At 44.0% G+C, this 19,445-nt stretch overlaps 1 protein-coding gene across 1 annotated transcript in view; it reads right to left on the reverse strand.

The window, feature by feature from the left end:
• Window positions 1-344: 344 nt before the first annotated feature.
• prrg4 (proline rich Gla (G-carboxyglutamic acid) 4 (transmembrane)) overlaps window positions 345-19,445 on the reverse strand; it is a 54,096-nt gene continuing 34,995 nt past the window's right edge. Inside the window, exons 6-7 of the mRNA XM_068046588.1 lie at window positions 6,333-6,458; window positions 345-4,046 (exon numbers count right to left, since the gene is read on the reverse strand). Coding sequence (XP_067902689.1) covers window positions 4,007-4,046; window positions 6,333-6,458 — 166 coding nt within the window. The 3' untranslated portion in view covers window positions 345-4,006. The remainder of the gene's footprint in view (window positions 4,047-6,332; window positions 6,459-19,445) is intronic.

Here is a 19,445-nt window from a genome sequence, read left to right on the forward strand (position 1 = left end):
TACCTTTTGCCTTTGCTCCATGACCTTCTGGTCAGTTATTCTCTGTGACTTTGTCCTATCAACACCTTCTCTTTGGTTATCTCTTGTCCCACCCCAGCTTTACTTGCTTGAAACCCATTACATTTCTGGCTTTGCCAGTTCTGCTGAAGGGTCACTGACCTGAAACGTTAACTCTGCTTCTCTCCCCCCAGATGCTGCCAGACTTGCTGAGTATTTCCAGCATTTCTTGTTTATTTATGTAGATATGTATTTTGTAGAACACTATAGTTTTTAAGATTGACAAGGCTAAACTTTTTCTTTGATGAAAACAGATTTTACTTCGAATCAAAACATTTTACAGTATTAATCTATTAACAAAGATACACAATGCATGAATGAAAAACAGAACCTACTGAGAAATTATTTAACAGTATAGAATCTAGAATGTTGATCGATAAAAAAAGTTACAGAAATGCCAAAGGGGAGGACAAAGAACAGAGGAACAAGAAACTCAATCTTCTTGGGAAAAATGTCTCTTCTGTTCAGGGAAATGTTTATTTTGGATGTGTGGGGGTGTGGGGGTGGTTGGAGGCAAGAGTTAGGGGAAAATGTATTTGGAGGCACCAGAGACCCCAGATTCCATAGGGAGACCAAATTGTCTCAAAACTTCCTCAGAAGCCTTTAGCTGCAGCCAAACCCTGACTGCATTTGACAACACACTCCAAAATAAACTTGGCAAATTCAGCAAAAAGAGTTGTTTTAGTCATAGTTAGCTAGATACCTGGCAACTTAAGCCTCTCAAATTGCACAATAATTAGGGACTTAAACACACAAAAGGAATGATTTTCTTCGAGACTACTGTCTGGACTTCATTCCCAGGGCTTTACTTTGTCATAACCCCATAGGATGTGGGAAACCATATCAGAATGTGGTCCCCCAATGAGGTGTGCCAGAATTCCTGCCTTGAACAACTGTGTATAAGTCTAATTAGGCCTGTGCAAGTTTTTGAACTGAAATAGCTTCTCTTTGATTTCTCTTCCAGTCAGGCTTGCTGACCTGTACAACTTTGCAAAAACCTTGCCAATTGCCAGGCTCCATTCTCTTGAGGCGACACACGAGCCTTTTCATTTCTCTTCAGTTTTTCTTTTGAGCTCACATGCTAACTTCATTAGGATTTAATCAGCCAGGAGAGGCAAAAATCAACGTGTGATCAATACCCAAAATATTGAAAGTGACAAGCCTATTTTTAAGTTTTAGAATTCAACTTCCTCATCTGAAGACATTGTCACCTTCTCCGGGCAACAGCTCCATGAACTTACCTAAACCTCATCCAAATAGCTGCTATTCATGCATGAGACTCACCTAATAGAGTTGATAGTTATCCAATTGCTCAGGCTTGACTAATCTAATCAAATTTTTTGATGAAGTAACAGAGCAGGTTGATGAAGGGAATGTGATGGATGTTGTCTATATGGATTTTAAGAAAGCATTTGATAAGGTACAACATAAAAGGCTGGTTAACAAAATTGAAGCTCAGAATTGGAAGGTAAGTGTCCAATTGGATAAAAATTTGACTTATGGACAGGAAACAGCGAGTCGTAGTAAATGGTTGCTTTTCAGACTGGAGGTTGGTAGACAGTGGTGTGCCTCAAGGGTCAGAGCTGGGACCACTGCTTGACTTGGATCTTGGTATACAGAGTAGAATCTCAAAATTTGCTGACGACACCAAACTTGGATGTGCAGCAAACAGTGAGGATGATATGAACTGCCTGCAACAGGACATATTTAGGCTAGCAGAATGGGCAGAGAGGTGGCAGATGGAATTTAATACTGACAAGTGTGAAGTTTAGTTTAGAGATACAGCACTGAAACACGCCCTTCGGCCCAGCGAGTCTGTGCCAACCATCATTTATACTAATCCTACACTAATCCCATAATCCTACCACATCCCCACCTGTCCCTATATTTCCCTACCACCAGGGACAATTTATAATGGCCAATTTACCTACCATCCTGCAAGTCTTTTGGCTTGTGGGAGGAAACCGGAGCACCCCCCACGCAGACACAGGGAGAACTTGCAAACTCCACACAGGCAGTACCCAGATTTGAACCCAGGTCACTGGAGCTGTGAGGCTGCGGTGCTAACCACTGCGCCACTGTGCCGCCCTGTGCATTTTGGCAGAAGGAATAGGGAGAGGCAATATATACTTAAGCACACAGTTCTAAAGGATGCGCAGGAACAGAGGGACCTAGGGATGCAAGTGCATAGATCTTTGAAGGTGTCTGGACATATTGAGAGTGTGGTTAGTAAAGCATATGGGATCTTGCACTTCATAAATAGAATAAATAAACCAAAAACAGGTAAGTTATGCTGAACCTCGATAAAGCTCTGGTTAGCCCCAACTGGAGTATTACATCCAATTCTGGACACCACACTTCAGGAAGGATGTGAGGGTCCTTGAGAGGGTGCAGATGAAATTTACCAGAATGGTTCCAAGGATGGAGGATTTTAGTTACAAGATTAGGTTGGAAAAGCTGGATTTGTTCTCTTTAGAACAAAAGGAGATTAAGGGGAGATTTAAGAGAAGCGTACAAGATTGACAGGCTTAGATATGTTAGACAAGGAAAAGCTGTTCCTATTATCACATGGTACAAGGACTAGCAGACACAGATTGAAAGTTTTAGGCAAAAGATGCAGAGGGAATATGAGGAAGCATTTTTCTTTTACGCAGCAGGTGGCAATGATCTGGAACTCTCTGCCCACAAGGGTGGTGGAAGTGGAGACTATCAATCTTCTAGAGGAAGTTGGATGGCTACCTGAGAGAAAGAGTGTTGCAGGGCTACAGAGAACAAGAGGGGGAGTGGGACTGACAGCATAGTTTCGTGGAGAGCCAGCATGGACTCGATGAGCCAACTAGCATCCTTCTGTGCCGTAAATGACTCCGACTTTGATAGTCATGTTTGGTGCTTTCCAATCAAATAGAGGATCTGCACTAGTTGAAAGGGCCATTTGATGCAGATAAAGCTGGACAACCAGCCAGTTCACTGATTAGAGCGTTGAGAGCCCCAAGGACAGTAGCTTTTTAAACATGAAGCTTTTAAAGGCAATGCTTCCATTTGATCTTGGTTTAACTTACTGAGTTGCTCAACTTTCATAAACTCTGTATTTCAGATGACTGAGTAAATAATACAATTCCACCTTACTCATAATTGATACTTGATCAGGGGAAGACACATGTATGATTATTCAGTGCTCCTAAAGCCAGGTACAATATTTCAAATATCTTCCAATCATTCGTAGAGATGAAGAATTCTGCAACTTGGAGCCAATCTTTAGACAAGATTCTGAAGGGGCTGGATAGGATAGACACAGAGATTGTTTCCAGTGGTCAGGAAATCTAGAACACGGGGATACAGTCTCAGGATAAGGAGCTGATCATTTAGGACTGAGATGAGGAGAAATTACTTCACTCAAAGGGGTTGTGAATCTTTGGAATTCTCTCCCCCAGAGGATTGTGCCTGCTCAATCGTTGAATACATTTAAGGCTGGCATAGACAGATGTTTGGTCTCTCATGGAATCAAGGGATATGGCGAGCGGGTGGGAAAGCGGAGTTAAAGCCCAAGATCAGCCATGATCATATTGAATGGTGGAGCAGGCTCGATGGGCCACATGGCCTACTCCTGCTCCTATTTCTTGCGTTCTTGTGACTTAACTTTCGGCAAACTAGCGTGAGAGTCAGTGGTTTGCAAGATATAAATTTGCATCATTTTAATAGTTGTTCAAGTGTACTATGGATTAAGAAAGTATTTCAAAAAGGTTAAACTATGAAAAAAATGACCAACATTTTTGTATCATTTCCTGATCATTTTACATGCCCAAGTTATATACAAATATCACATATTCAAATACAAAGAATACTTAATTAAATACCATTTGTATAGTGCAGTTTTCATTATTAAAAATACATTAAATTTAAATGTTTACTGTTAGTGCGAATGTTTTATCAATACTAATGTGTCTGTTCATTATCGAGAGCGATGGGATTTCAGGGAACCAGAAGACGACCTGTGCAAACAATACAATTGTGAAAAATATTACAAAGAAGTCTATGACGAAATGTAAAATCTTCAATATTTGAACAGCTTTAAAAGATTATATTGTTCAAATTTTAAGAACAATCTCAAATTGTAACCCATCTATTGCTGTTGTTTTTATATTCTATATTTCATGAGTTAGATGACCTTCATATTCAAAGTGTGATGATATGGACCTGCTTCTACATGTGCCATGGTTCAGTTGGTAGTACTCCCACCTTGGAGTCAGAGGATCGTGGATTCAAGTCCCACTCCAGAGACTTGAGCATACAATCTAGCACAGTACCGAAGGGCTGCCACACTGTCAGAGGTGTCGTCTTTTGGATGAGACATTAAACTGAGACTCAATCTATCCTCTCAGGTGGATGTAAAGGATCCCATAGCACTATTTCAAAGAGCAGTGGATGTCTCCCTAACATCCTCACCAATATTTATCCCTCAACCAACATCACTAAAACAGATCGTCTGTCATGATCACATTGCTGTTTGTGAAGCCTTACTGTGTGCAAATTGGCATCACATTTCCTACATTTCAAAAGTACTTCAGGACATCCAAAGGTCATGAAAGGTGTTATATGAATATAAGTAAGTCTTTTTTTAAAAATGCTGTTCCATATTAGTCTGAGAGACTTATTACACCTTCCAGATCCACAAACTCTCTGGTTTTGGGTGGACACTGGTCAAAATTACTTCACGTAGAATTCCAACTATCAGAGCAAGGGGATTTCATTCTACTCACGATGGTTGAATTTAAACCACAAAGTGCTCCAACTCATTCTGCCAAGACAGGCAACAACAACAGTCAACCCAACAACACTCATAAACAAAGAATCTCAAAACACGTCAGAACGGAGGAAAACAGAGCAAGAGGTAACAATGAAACAGAAAATTGGAGGCGCAGCAAAGATACTCAAAAAAAGTCACTATTAGGTTTTTGAGAGTGAGGAGGAAAGGGATTGATGGGGGCAGTGGAAGCAGCAGGGAGATTTGGGAAGGTGGGCTCCAGAGGCACTTAGTAGCCAAAAGGAGTTGCCACTGATAGAATGAAGGAAAGGCAGGTCGAAATTTTTGTTAAAATGGAGTATAGGAAGTACAACTGGAAATGTGCTGGAAGACATTGCTAAGGTAGGGATGCAAAATTCCATGGAGAGACTTAGAAACAAGGGCTGGTTGTTGAAGTCAATTTGCTGGGGGAAAAGAAGCCAATGGAGCTCAGTAAGGATGGGGTGACAGTTGCTGGGCGGGTGAACATTCAGGCCACAGCATTTTGAGCAAGGTGCAATTTGTGGAGAAGGAAACAAGCTTTTTACAGAAAGTGAACATCAAAGCAGGTACGTTTAAGAGGCATCTTGACAAATACATGAATAGGATGGGAAGAGAGGGATACAGTCCCCGGAAGTGCAGAAGGTCTTAGTTCAGACAGGCATCAAGATAGGCGCAGGCTTGGAGGGCCGAATGGCCTGTTCCTGTGCTGTACTGTTCTTTGTTCTTGTTCAAAGTGAAAAAGGCACAGGTTGCAGTTTTGCTGTCAATGCCAGAGGCTAGACAGATTTCAACATCAAATAATGGTCAAGCGTGCGAATGAAGGATGTTGATTTGGACGGCAAGGTTGAGAGGCGCAAGGGGGAAGTCAATGGCAGTGTGGAGGGAGCTTAAAATCGCCAAGGAGAGGACTCGCTCAATGCAGATAGGCTGCAGGGAGGCAATTTCAGTTCTAGAAGCATCTGGAGCTCTATAGCCCTGCAGTGAGTGGAAAAGTCTCTTCTACATCAATCTTATCAAACCCTTTCATAACCTTAAAAGACTTCTATCAAATCATTCCTCTGTCTTTTCTTGAGAAATGAATACCAGTCTGTTCAGCCTTCCCTGATAAGTATATCCTCTCAGTTCCAGTGTCAGTGTCATCCTTATGATATTTTTTGCAACATTTTCAGTGCCTCTCGATCCTTGTTCCAATATGGATACCAGAACTGTGCACAGTACTCCAAGTGTGATCTAACCAAGGTTCTATACAAGTTTATAATTTCTCTGCTTTCAACTCTACCCTCTAGAAAATGAATCCTTTGCTTATTTTATGACCTTATTAAGCTAAGGAATGAATTTGCAATTTATATGGCACCCATGCACTGACCCAAAGCAATACGCAGCTATGAATTATGTTTAAGCTAAGGTTCTTATACACAGATTACCAGGAAAACATCTACTGCAATAACTGCCTTAGTCCTGCAGTCTTCCAAAAGACAGAGGCATTACCTACCCTGGGTAAGGGGGTGGAGGGGCATCATATTGCCCAGTTGCCACAAGTGCCTGTTCATAGGAAGGTAGAGCTGACTCTGCATCTGTAGTAAAGGGCACAGGACACATGGAGGTTTCCTCAGTCCTCCTGATAAGACAAGGGAATTAATAAGCACTCATAAGCAGACATAGTGGCTTCTCAGTTCACTGGTCCTGTTTTCATAACAGCTCAAGAATGGAACAGTCACTGGATATACAGGAACACGCATTTTCAGGGGAAAGCTCAAGATTGACGAATACTGTAAAGACAGGAGATGCCAAGATCAAAACATGATTAACAAAGTAGAAAATAAATTCTGTCCGTGACTCAAACAAGGCACAAGCAAAGCAGAAAAGGCTGATGAAAATTGTTCAATTTTACTTCCGACTCTTAAGTTGCCACAGCAAATTAGGATTTATTTTATGTACAAGAAAAATTGAATGAACAGTTATACAGGCACAGTACAAGTCCCAACATTCAGGAAAATAATTGTGTAAATCGTTGGGCTGTGTACACCATAATGCAATAATTCCAAACGAACAGCTTAGCTAAATGTTATTGCAAAATACACTGTATTGAGTGTATGGTACTGTGCAAAGTTATAGAAATTACTTATACAGTAAATCAGGGTAGATAAGTTACATAATTATTGAGCTGAGTTTAAAGATTTTTTTTTAAGATGATGGGACAGTCGGATGCTGTTGTTTTTACAATTGAGTGGTTTGCTAGATCACTCCAGGGTCAACCACGTGGTGTGGGTTTGGAGTCATGTGTAGGCCAGATTGGGTAGGTGTGGCAGGCTCCCTTCCTTTATTACGAGTAAACCAGTTGGGTTTGTCCTGACTCTCCAACACCATTTATGTTCATTTCTTTCTGATTTCAGCCCACAAATCAACAGATTTAATTAAATCAATTTTACTAATTGCCATGGTGGAAACTGGATCAACTACAGATAGGCTACTAATCAAATGCCATAACAACTACACTACTGCAGCTGAACTGCCGCAGAAGTCGGTGATAATTGATGGATGTACCTTCCAATTTCTGGTTTCTACAGCCCCACAAGATTGAAGACAAGTCTTCACATCTGAATCCCAAGTGGGTACTGGAGGCCCATGAAAGTTTGAGAATCAGGGAAGACACATGCCTGATTAGCAGCACAGTGTATACTGGGGAGTAGGGGGTGGGGGGTGGTAACTAGATTCATATGGTGAAAGCCTTTCTGACACCTATCCAAGAATAAGGTATCATCTCTGATCTTTATACAGTTTATTAGCCGCACAAGTTCCTCTGGGGAAATTGTATTCAGTCAAGGTTGGCGTTTATCATTTGTTGAGCAAATTCAAAATATTTTATACAGAATTATTTGACCAATCCAACGAAGCTAATTGTGAATAATCATAGCCTCGGTGCTGTGGTGCCTGCTTGTAAGAGGACACTGATGTTGCTGCGCCTGTTCTCCCACTTGAAAGGCAGGCGGTGGCGTAGTGGTATTGTCACTGGACTAGTAACCCAGAGTCCCACCTTCATATTGAGGATACCCTCCATCGTGTTGTGTGGCACTATCACTGTGCTAAATGGGATAGATTTAGAACAGATCTAGCAATGCAAAACTGGCCATCCATGAGGCGCTGTGGGCCATCAGCAGCAGCAGAATTGTACTCCACCACAATCAGTATCCTCATGGCCCAGCATATCCCCCACTCTAACCATTACTATCAAGCCAGGAGACCAACCCTGGTTCAATGAAGAGGGCAGGAGGGCATGCCAGGAGCAGCACCAGGCATACCTCAAAATGATGGGTCAACCTGGTGAAGCTACAACACAGGACTATCTGCATGCCAAACTGCATAAGCAGCATGCGATACAGAGCTAAGCGATCCCATAACCAACGGATCAGATCTAAGCTCTGCAGTCCTGCCATGAATGGTGGTGGACAATTAAACAACTAACTGGAGGAGGTGGCTCCACAAATATCCCCATCCTCAATGATGGGGGAGCCCAGCACATCAGTGCAAAAGATAAGGCTGAAGCATTTGCAACAATCTTCAGCCAGAAGCGCCGAGTTGATGATCCATCTCGGCCTCCTCCTGAAGTCCCCAGCATCACAGTTGCCAGACTTCAGCCAATTCGATTTCACTCCGCATGATATCAAGAAACGGCTGAAGGCACAGGATACTGCAAAGGCTATGGGCCCTGACAATATTCCGGCAATAGTACTGAAGACCTGTGCTCCAGAATTTGCCACGCCCCTAGCCAAGCTGTTCCAGTACAGCTACAACACTGGCATCTACCCTGCAATGTGGAAAATTGCCCAGGTATGTCCTGTACACAAAAAGCAGGACAAGTCCAACCCAGCCAATTACCGCCCCATCAGCCTATTCTCTATCGTCAGTAAAATGCTGGAAGGCGTCATCAACAGTGCCATCAAGCGGCACTTGCTTAGCAATAACATGCTTAGTGACGCTCAGTTTGGGTTCCGCCAGGGCCACTCAGCTCCTGACCTCATTACAGCCTTGGTTCAAACATGGTCAAAAGAACTGAACTCAAGAGGTGAGGTGAGAGTGACTGCCCTTGACATCAAGGCAACACTTGACCGAGTAAGGCATCAAGGAGCCCTAGCAAAACTGGAGTCAATGGGAATCAGGGGGAAAACTCTCCACTGGTTCGAGTGATACCTAGTGCAGAGGAAGATGGTTGTGGTTGTTGGAGGTCAATCATCTGAGCTCCAGGACATCACTGCAGGAGTTCCTCAGGGTAGTGTCCAAGGAGCAATCATCTTCAGCTGCTTCATCAATGACCTTCCTTCAATCATAAGGTCAGAAGTGGGGATGTTCGCTGATGATTGCACAATGTTCAGCACCATTCGCAACTCCTCAGATACTGAAGCAGTCCGTGTAGAAATGCAGCAAGACTTGGACAATAATATCGAGGCTTGGGCTGATAAGTGGCAAGTAAAATTCGTGCCACACAAGTGCCGGGCAAAGACCATCTCCAACAAGAGAGAATCTAACCATCTCCCCATGACATTCAATGGCATTACCATTGCTGAATCCCCCAATATCAACACCCTAGGAGCTACCACTGACCAGAAACTGAACTGGAGTAGTCATATAAATACCGTGGCTACAAGAGCAGGTCAGAGGCTAGGAATCCTGCAGCTAGTAACTCACCTCCTGACTCCCCAAAGCCTGTCCACCATCTACAAGGCACAAGTCAGGAGTGTGATGGAATACTCTCCACTTGCCTGGATGGGTGCAGCTCCAACAACACTCAAGAAGCTTGACACCATCCAGGACAAAGCATCCCGCTTGATTGGCACCCCATCTACAAACATTCACTCCCTCCACCACCGACGCACAGTGGCAGCAGTGTGTACCATCTATAAGATGCACTGCAGCAACACACCAAGGATCCTTAGACAGCACCTTGCAAACCCGCGACCTCTACCAACTAGAAGGACAATGGCAGAAAATACATGGGAACACCACCAACTGCAAGTTCCCCTCAAAGCCACACACCATCCTGACTTGGAACTATAATCGCCGTTCCTTCACAGTTGCTGGGTCAAAATCCTGGAGCTCCCTCACTGTGGGTGTATCTACCCCAAATGGACTGCAGTGGTTCAAGAAGGCAGCTCACCACCACCTTTTCAAGGGCAATTAGGGATGGGCAATAAATGCTGGCCTGGCCAGCAACGCCCACATCCCATGAATGAATATAAAAAAAAATGTCGGCTCTTCCACGGACAGCGTTGATGAAATTATTCCAGTGCTTTGACGTGCCTTGTATATGTTCTCCATGTTTCATCCCCGTACTGCAAGATGGGGATAACAACCGCATGGTTTGGATGTCAGATACCAGGCTCCCAAAGCAGGTCTCCTGCTCCCAGCTCAGTCAGGGCAGATGCACCAGAAGAGGACAGAAGAAGTGCTTCAACGATGTGCGGAAAGCCAACATGAAGAAATGCAATATTGACATCAACTCCTGGGAGACCATCGCCCTGGACTGAACCAGATGGAGGCAGAGTCTGTGGGAAAGATCCCAGCATTCCGAGACCCAACGACAACAAAATGAAGAGAGGCGAGAGCAGCAAAAAGAACAAACCATGACCCAAAACTAATAATACACAACCAGAATCCCACATGACAACAAATGCCCTACATGCCGTAAAGTCTATAGATCCCGAATCGGCCTCATCAACCATCTTCGGCCTCACAGAAGACAATCATCCTCGCCTGCGGGGGGACAGCCAATAACATTACACGCAGAAATGCCACTCGCTCCTCACCATATGTATTTGAAACAGCTGCAGGCCAGTAATCTAAATATAAAACAGTAATCCTGGCAACAAGATAATTGCACCACTGACAGTTCTGATGAAAGGTCACTGACCTGAAACGTTAGCCCTGTTTCTCTCTCCACAGATGATGCCAGACCTGCTGAGTATTTTCAGCATTTCTTGTTTTTATTTCAGATTTCCAGCATCTGCAGTATTTTGCTTTTATATTATGCACCACTCTCCCCTGTGGTTTTCTTGTCAAGTACTTCAACAATGGTAAACAATCACACTCTTAAGTTGTTTATCAAGCTGAAGTAACCACTTGAGGTTAACGTTAATGAGCTTTCTATTGGAAACAAAAGCCGACTTCCTCAGGTTACAACTTTTCTTCTAGTTGTTCCTTCTACCTAGGCTAACCTCAGTCACAATTCATATTGTGCAACTGAGTAGCTTGTCTGCTAGTTTAAAGTGATAGATAAGGGATGAATCCCACTGGAGGGGTTCAAGAGAAAGAGAAGGTGGGGGGGGGGAAAAGAGGCGAGGGGTTGGGTGAGGTCGTAACCTTTAAATTAGAGCTAGGCAATTCGTTAGGGAGCACTTTTTCCACACAAAGAATAATGGAAATCTAGAACACTCATCTCTCCCGCCACCCTCCAAATGCTGTGGATACTGGGGACAACTGACATTTTCAAGACTGAGATTCATAGATTTTTGTTGAGAGGGAACATCAAGAGATATGGGCAAAGTTAATGGTGTTGAGGTTCAGACCAGCCCTGATCTGAACAGGCTTGAGGTACTGACTGGCCTACTCCTGTTCCGAAAATATTCAAGATCCTTAAGGGAATTGAAGCCCACTATCACTGCAAACTCTAGAACCAGAGGGAAAGTGGCCCTGAGATTAGAAAAAGGAAAGCACACCGTTTAGATTTAGCTACTTTATGCACAGTGCAGGGAATGTAGTTGCCCAGGGAGTCAGACACTGTGGATCAACTTGAGAGAATCGGACAGATATTTGAATGAATGTAGGCTGTTGGTTTTTAGAACAAGGCAGATGGACTTGTTATGCACAGCAGCAAAAGAAATGAACATGAACCACCACAATGTCACACTGTACAGCATAGAGGCCTGCTACCCGACCTGAAGGGACCCGACGGCGTTTCGGGTTCGGGTCAGGTCGGGCCAGACACACACGGTAAGTGCTCTGCTGGTAAGTATTAAAAAATAAAAAACTGACCTGAGCTGGGAGTCCGGGGCGAAACTGAGTCTACGCAGTGAGCGAGTGACGTCACTATGACGTCATCGCGCATGCGCTGCAGCTTCTTGCAGGTTCGGTGTCAGGAAGGTAAGTAAAGGGATGGTTGGGTCGGGCTCGGGTTAGGTTCTTTTTCCCGACCTAAAGCAGGCCTCTAGTATAGAAGACACCGTCCTGTATGAAGGTGCAAGCCACCAGGTTCCTACAATTCTGGATCACGGCAAATTCAGATTTTCAGAAATTTCTCACCATTCTTTTTGCTTGGGAAGTGGACAGTTGCGCAGACTGCATTGTTATTCAGCATTTCAGCTTTTCCAGTTGGGTCATGTGAAATGTTCACCAATGTTTGTTGAGTTTTAAATTATCTAACTGACACAGTAGTGAAGGCTTCACATCCTATTTTCTTGTTCTGGCACCTCTCCTGTATCCCATATGTCAGCCTGCACATCTGGCCAATTATCAATGCCTTCTGCACCTTCATCAGTCTCTTAGCTCTGAAATTAAACAACATCGCTCCTTTCCTTGGTCACTATTTCATCTATCCTGTTTGAGTAGCACGTGCAACAGATGCATGATGCGGCCCACATACGTCACGACCCAAGTGCAGCTCACAGCTCAGCACCATACAGCCCAATGCATATTGGAGCCATTGCTAAAAAAAAAAAATTACAAATATGTAGTCAAAATTAACCCTCTTAAAGCTGAAGGAAAAAAAATCACTTGGGAAACTTCAAGGGTCTGATCTTTAAAAACGCATTCTGACTCACTCCAAATAAGTTTCTTTCACCAACAATAACCACTTGTGTATATTATATACATCATGCTAAAATATCCCAAGGTGCTTCACAGGAGCGTAATCAGGCAAAAACCTGACACTGAGGCATATAAGGAGATAGTAGAACAAGCTTCTTGAAGGAGAAAAGCAAGGTAGAACAGCGGGGTGGTTTAGGGAAGGAATTCCAAAGCTCAGGGCCCAGGCAGCTGAGGACACAGCCACCTACGTTGGGACAAAGGGAGCGAGGGAAGCGAATAAACAAGTTGCTTTCACTCTAGAATAAATTTCATATTATGTAAATACTTAATTGTGTACACACTATATTTGCCTACAATACAACAGTGACGGCACTTCAAAACGTACTTTGTTAGTTATAAAGCACTTTGCTATATCCAAAGATTGAAAAAGGTACCATACAAGAGCAAGTTCTATCTTACTTCCTGTTGATGTCATTATTTTAAAAAATAAACCTAATTTATATGCAACTTTGTTAAAGCAGAGGAATTTCTTTGTGGAGGCCACTTTTTTAAATAAAAGGAATGGTATTCTTTTGGTGAACATATATCACAAACTATTCTTTCCATTTACAATTAAGGCCATTGGTTTAGTGATTGAAGTAGTCAGGTTTTGGATGGAATTGTAAGCAGTGTCGATGGAAGCATAACATTACAAGAGATATTGATAGATTAAGTGAATGGGCAAAACTGGGGCAAATGGGTTTCAATGTAGGGAAATCCACTTTGGACCTAAATAGGATATTTTTTAAATGGTGAAAAGCTAGAAGCAGTGGAGGTCCAAGGACATAGTTCATTTAAATGTCATAAAAAAGACACAGAAAATAATCAAAAAGGCCAAAGGTATACTGGCCTTTATAACTAGAGGACTAGAATACAAGTGGGCAGAAGTTATGCTTCAGCTATGCAAAGCCCTGGTTAGACCACATCAAAGCAGCATTTGACAGCATGACATCAAGGAGCCCTAGCAAGTTAATGGGAATCAGGGGGAAAACTCTCCACTGGCTGGAGTCATACCTAGGACAAAGTTGTGGTTGTTGGAGGTCAATCATCTCAGCTCCAGGACATCACTGCAGGAATTCTTCAGGGTAATGTCCTAGGCTCAACCATCTTCAGCTGCTTCATCAATGGCCTTCCTTCAATCATAAGGTCAGAAGTGGGGATGTTTGCTGATGTTCAGCACCCATTTGCGACTCCTCATATACTGAAGCAGTCCGTATAGAAATGCAGCAAGACCTGGACGATATCCAGGTTTGGTCCGTTACGTGGAAAGTAACATTTGCGCCACACAAGTGCCGGGCATTGACCATCTCCAACAAGATAGAATCTAACCATCTCCCATGACATTCAATGACATTACAATTGCTGAATCCCCCACTATCAACATCCTTGGGGTTACCATTGACCAGAAACTGAACTGAAGTAGCCATATAAATACTGTGGCTAGAAGAGCAGGTCAGAGGCTAGGAATCCTGCAGCGAGTAACTCACCTCCTGACTCCCCAAAGCCTCTCCACCGCCTACAAGGCACAATTCAGGAGTGTGATGGAACACTGTCCACTTGCCTGGATGAGTGCAGCTCCAACAACACTCAAGCTTGACACCATCCAGGCCACTTGATTGTTTGTTGATGGGGTGCCATTGACTCCTTCCATCGACGCACAGTGGCAGCAGTGTGTACCATCTACAAGATGCACTGCAGCAAATCACCAAGGCTCCTTAGACAGCACCTTCCAAACCCACGACCTCTACCACCTAGAAGGACAAGGGCAGTAGATGCATGGGAACACCACCACCTGCAAGTTCCCCTCCAAGCCACACACCATCCTGACTTGGAACTATATCGCCATTCCTTCACCTGCTGCCGAGTCAAAATCCTGGAACTCCCTTCCCAACAGCACTGTGGGTGTACCTACCCCACATGGACTGCAGCAGTTCAAGAAGGCAGCTCACCACTACCTTCTCAAGGGCAATAAATGCTGGCCTACCCAGCAATGCCCACATCCCAGGAATGAATAAAAAAAAAATCTGGATTGCTGGGAATAGTTCTGGGCAACACATCTTTGGACAGATATATTAACCTTACAGGGAGTGCAGTGAAGATTTACTAAAATTAAAGCCAACCTTTTCAGGGGTGAAATTAGGAAACACTTCACGCAAAAGGTGACAGAAGTTTGCAACTCTCTTCTACAAACAGAAAATGATGCTAGATCAATAATTTGCCTCAACAACCCTGGACTAGAGAGAGTGGCGAGTGGGAAATAAAACAATCCTCTCATTCTCAATCACTATCCAGCAAGTCCCACCAGGATTTACAAGAGTAGAGGACAGGGTGAGCGGCTGCAGAGTAACATTCGACACCCAGTGAGACCCAGTGTGTGGGGGGGGGGGTGGAATTGGGGAAAAAAAATAACTGGGATTTATATCTTCAATGTGACCAGAATCATGGATACCTCTCATTTGCTGGCTCTGAAATACAAACAGCCATACAGACCCAGACTTTATCCTAATATTTTGGCAGCAACCATTAGCTTCATCACTCAGCAGTACAAGAAGTCCAATCATTTTAATATTGAAATCTATCTTGCATTTTCATACCAAGTTTGCATTTCATCACGTTGGACTTGTAATGTAAGGACCAACAGATTCCAATGGTTGCTATAAAATAGAATGTGTTGAGCAGAACAGCAAGTCTCAGTCAGTTCCGCTGGGGGAGAAGCTGCACTGCAGAAAATGGGTTTACACATCATCACCTGATTTAAAAAACATGCTGCAAGAACTAAGTCAAGGTTTAGCATTTATTAATCTGGAAGTGATTGTTACTGGCTCAGCAGATATTTTCCTTTTACATGAACTGTGCTCAAGTCTTGCTAATAACTTTAGCAGTTCCAACACCTGCCTCTTTGTAAGAAGCAGCTGTCAGCTGCAGACTGCACACCCTTTCATCAAACTTTTTGTTTTAAAAAGGAGTAAGACAGGTATGCGGAGTTAGCACCTTTTCAGGAGGATCTAATACAGTACAAGGAGGTACGAGAAAGATAAAAAGAAAAAGGGGAAAAAAAAGAGATGAGACAGCACACATAAGAGTGAGTTGCATACACAAGGAGAAAGAAGCAAGAAAGAAAATGTGAGAGCTTGTACTAAAAACTATGGAAACTCAGCTATAAAGCAAGCCACAGTCGTGGACATATGTGTTTGTATGTGCTTGTGTTCGAGAATGAATACCTTCAAAGAATGTTCCTAGGCATTGAACTGGTAAAATATGGCTTACAAGATTTTTTTAAAACTTAAAAGAAAAACGTACGATGTCAAGATAAAAAGGTCCCCTGATAAATTATTTAAAAACCACCAATTAGAAAAGGACAGAATGCCAGAATTTAGTAAGATTCATATAGCTGAAATACTAAAGTGGGCTCGACAACACATCAATTTTAATGGATGAAAGACTGCAAGCAGCACACCTGTGATTTACGGATCTGCACTGAGAGCTGGCAAGTGAGGCTCTGGACAGCAACACAATGCAGAAAATGGACTCCCCCGCCACTGTGAAGAGTAGCTAGGTTTTTGGTAAGACCCTCCCCTTCTGTGATACAATGTCTTCAGTGACATTATGAAGTCAAAGAACAAAGTCTTAAATAAATACAACTTCTTTCTAATCTATCTTCAGTGTTCCATCACATGCTGCTCATTTCACATTATGTAAAATTTTCATTTTTAAAAATTAAACACAAAGCAAATCTAATGATCCTTTCTTAAACTAACTCACAATATACAAAGATATATTGATGCACGTCGCTCTTGGCCGACATACATTGTCCAGGCCTGGACAACGCATGTGAACCAAGAGCGACGTCTCAATTCATTCCATCTTCGCTGCCTCCGGAGAATCCTTGGCATCAGGTGGCAGGACCGTATCTCCAACACAGAAGTCCTCAAGGTGGCCAACATCCGCAGCATATACACTCTACTGAGCCAACGGCGCTTGAGATGGCTTGGCCATGTTTCTTTTGGGCCTCCTTATCTCGAGAGACAATGGATACGCGCCTGGAGGTGGTCAGTGGTTTGTGAAGCAGCGCCTGGAGTGGCTATAAAGGCCAATTCTGGAGTGACAGGCTCTTCCACAGGTGCTGCAGAGAAATTTGTTTGTTGGGGCTGTTGCACAGTTGGCTCTCCCCTTGCGCCTCTGTCTTTTTTCCTGCCAACTACTAAGTCTCTTCGACTCGCCACAATTTAGCCCTGTCTTTATGGCTGCCCGCCAGCTCTGGCGAATGCTGGCAACTGACTCCCACGACTTGTGATCAATGTCACACGATTTCATGTCGCGTTTGCAGACGACTTTATAACGGAGACATGGACGGCCGGTGGGTCTGATACCAGTGGCGAGCTCGCTGTACAATGTGTCTTTGGGGATCCTGCCATCTTCCATGCGGCTCACATGGCCAAGCCATCTCAAGCGCCGCTGACTCAGTAGTGTGTATAAGCTGGGGATGTTGGCCGCTTCAAGGACTTCTGTGTTGGAGATATAGTCCTGCCACCTGATGCCAAGTATTCTCCGAAGGCAGCGAAGATGGAATGAATTGAGACGTCGCTCTTGGCTGGCATACGTTGTCCAGGCCTCGCTGCCGTAGAGCAAGGTACTGAGGACACAGGCCTGATACACTCGGACTTTTGTGTTCTGTGTCAGTGCGCCATTTTCCCACACTCTCTTGGCCAGTCTGAACATAGCAGTGGAAGCCTTACCCATGCGCTTGTTGATTTCTGCATCTAGAGACAGGTTACTGGTGATAGTTGAGCCTAGGTAGGTGAACTCTTGAACCACTTCCAGAGCGTGGTCGCCAATATTGATGGATGGAGCATTTCTGACATCCTGCCCCATGATGTTCGTTTTCTTGAGGCTGATGGTTAGGCCAAATTCATTGCAGGCAGACGCAAACCTGTCGATGAGACTCTGCAGGCATTCTTCAGTGTGAGATGTTAAAGCAGCATCGTCAGCAAAGAGGAGTTCTCTGATGAGGACTTTCCGTACTTTGGACTTCGCTCTTAGACGGGCAAGGTTGAACAACCTGCCCCCTGATCTTGTGTGGAGGAAAATTCCTTCTTCAGAGGATTTGAACGCATGTGAAAGCAGCAGGGAGAAGAAAATCCCAAAAAGTGTGGGTGCGAGAACACAGCCCTGTTTCACACCACTCAGGATAGGAAAGGGCTCTGATGAGGAGCCACCATGTTGAATTGTGCCTTTCATATTGTCATGGAATGAGGTGATGATACTTAGTAGCTTTGGTGGACATCCGATCTTTTCTAATAGTCTGAAGAGACCACGTCTGCTGACGAGGTCAAAGGCTTTGGTGAGATCAATGAAAGCAATGTAGAGGGGCATCTGTTGTTCACGGCATTTCTCCTGTATCTGACGAAGGGAGAACAGCATGTCAATAGTCGATCTCTCTGCACGAAAGCCACACTGTGCCTCAGGGTAGACGCGCTCGGCCAGCTTCTGGAGCCTGTTCAGAGCGACTCGAGCAAAGACTTTCCCCACTATGCTGAGCAGGGAGATTCCACGGTAGTTGTTGCAGTCACCGCGGTCACCTTTGTTTTTATAGAGGGTGATGATGTTGGCATCGCGCATGTCCTGGGGTACTGCTCCCTCGTCCCAGCACAGGCATAGCAGTTCATGTAGTGCTGAGAGTATAGCAGGCTTGGCACTCTTGGCCATGTGAGCCGCATGGAAGATGGCAGGATCCCCAAGGACACATTGTACAGCGAGCTTGTCACTGGTATCAGACCCACCAGCCGTCCATGTCACCGCTTTAAAGACATCTGCAAACGCGACATGAAGTCCTGTGACATTGATTACAAGTCGTGGGAGTCGGTTGCCAGCGATCGCCAGAGCTGGTGGGCAGCCATAAAGGCGGGGCTAAAGAGTGGCGAGTCGAAGAGACTTAGCAGTTGGCAGGAAAAAAGACAGAAGTGTAAGGGGAGAGCCAACTGTGTATCAGCCCCGACAACCAAATTTATCTGTAGCACCTGTGGAAGAGTCTGTCACTCTAGAATTGGCCTTTATAGCCACTCCAGGCGCTGCTTCACAAACCACTGACCACCTCCAGGTGCTTACCCATTGTCTCCCGAGACAAGGGGGCCAAAGAATATTGATGCATAGAATTAGGCCATTCAGCCCTACTGGTCTATGCTAATTTATGTTCCACATGAGCCTTCTCCCACCCTACTTTATCTATCAACATTTCCTTCTATCTTTTCTTCCTCATGCAGTTATCCAGCTTTCCCTTAAATACATCCATGTTATTCGCCTCCGCTATTCCATGCGTTAGTGAGTTTTACATTCTAACCACTCTCTGGGTAAAGAAGTTTCTTCCAAAACCTTACTGGTCTATTGGTGACGATCTTATATTGATGGCCCATACATTTGGTCTCCTCCACAAGTGGAAACATCTTCTCCATGTTTACCTTATCAAACCTCTTCATAAACTTAAAGACCACCGCCACCCCTCCCCCCCCAAATCAGGTCACCTCCAAATCTTCTCTTTTCTTTAAAAGAGCACCAAGCCTGGTTAATCTTTCCTGATAGGTATAAAATCAAAGTAATGGAGAGAAGCATTATTTCTCTGCTTAGCTTCAAATCTTGACTGAGGTTCCTCAATGGAATAAAAATGAGGGTGAGAGAATTGCTAACGTAACTGGGCTTTCAGCCTTGAAAAGGAGGCAATCTTACTGGAGAAGTATGTAAGGTGATAAACCACAAGGAAAAAAGGTAGGTCCAG

The sequence above is a fragment of the Heterodontus francisci genome, chromosome 14, assembly GCF_036365525.1.
Source record: "Heterodontus francisci isolate sHetFra1 chromosome 14, sHetFra1.hap1, whole genome shotgun sequence".
Taxonomy (NCBI): Eukaryota; Metazoa; Chordata; class Chondrichthyes; order Heterodontiformes; family Heterodontidae; genus Heterodontus; species Heterodontus francisci.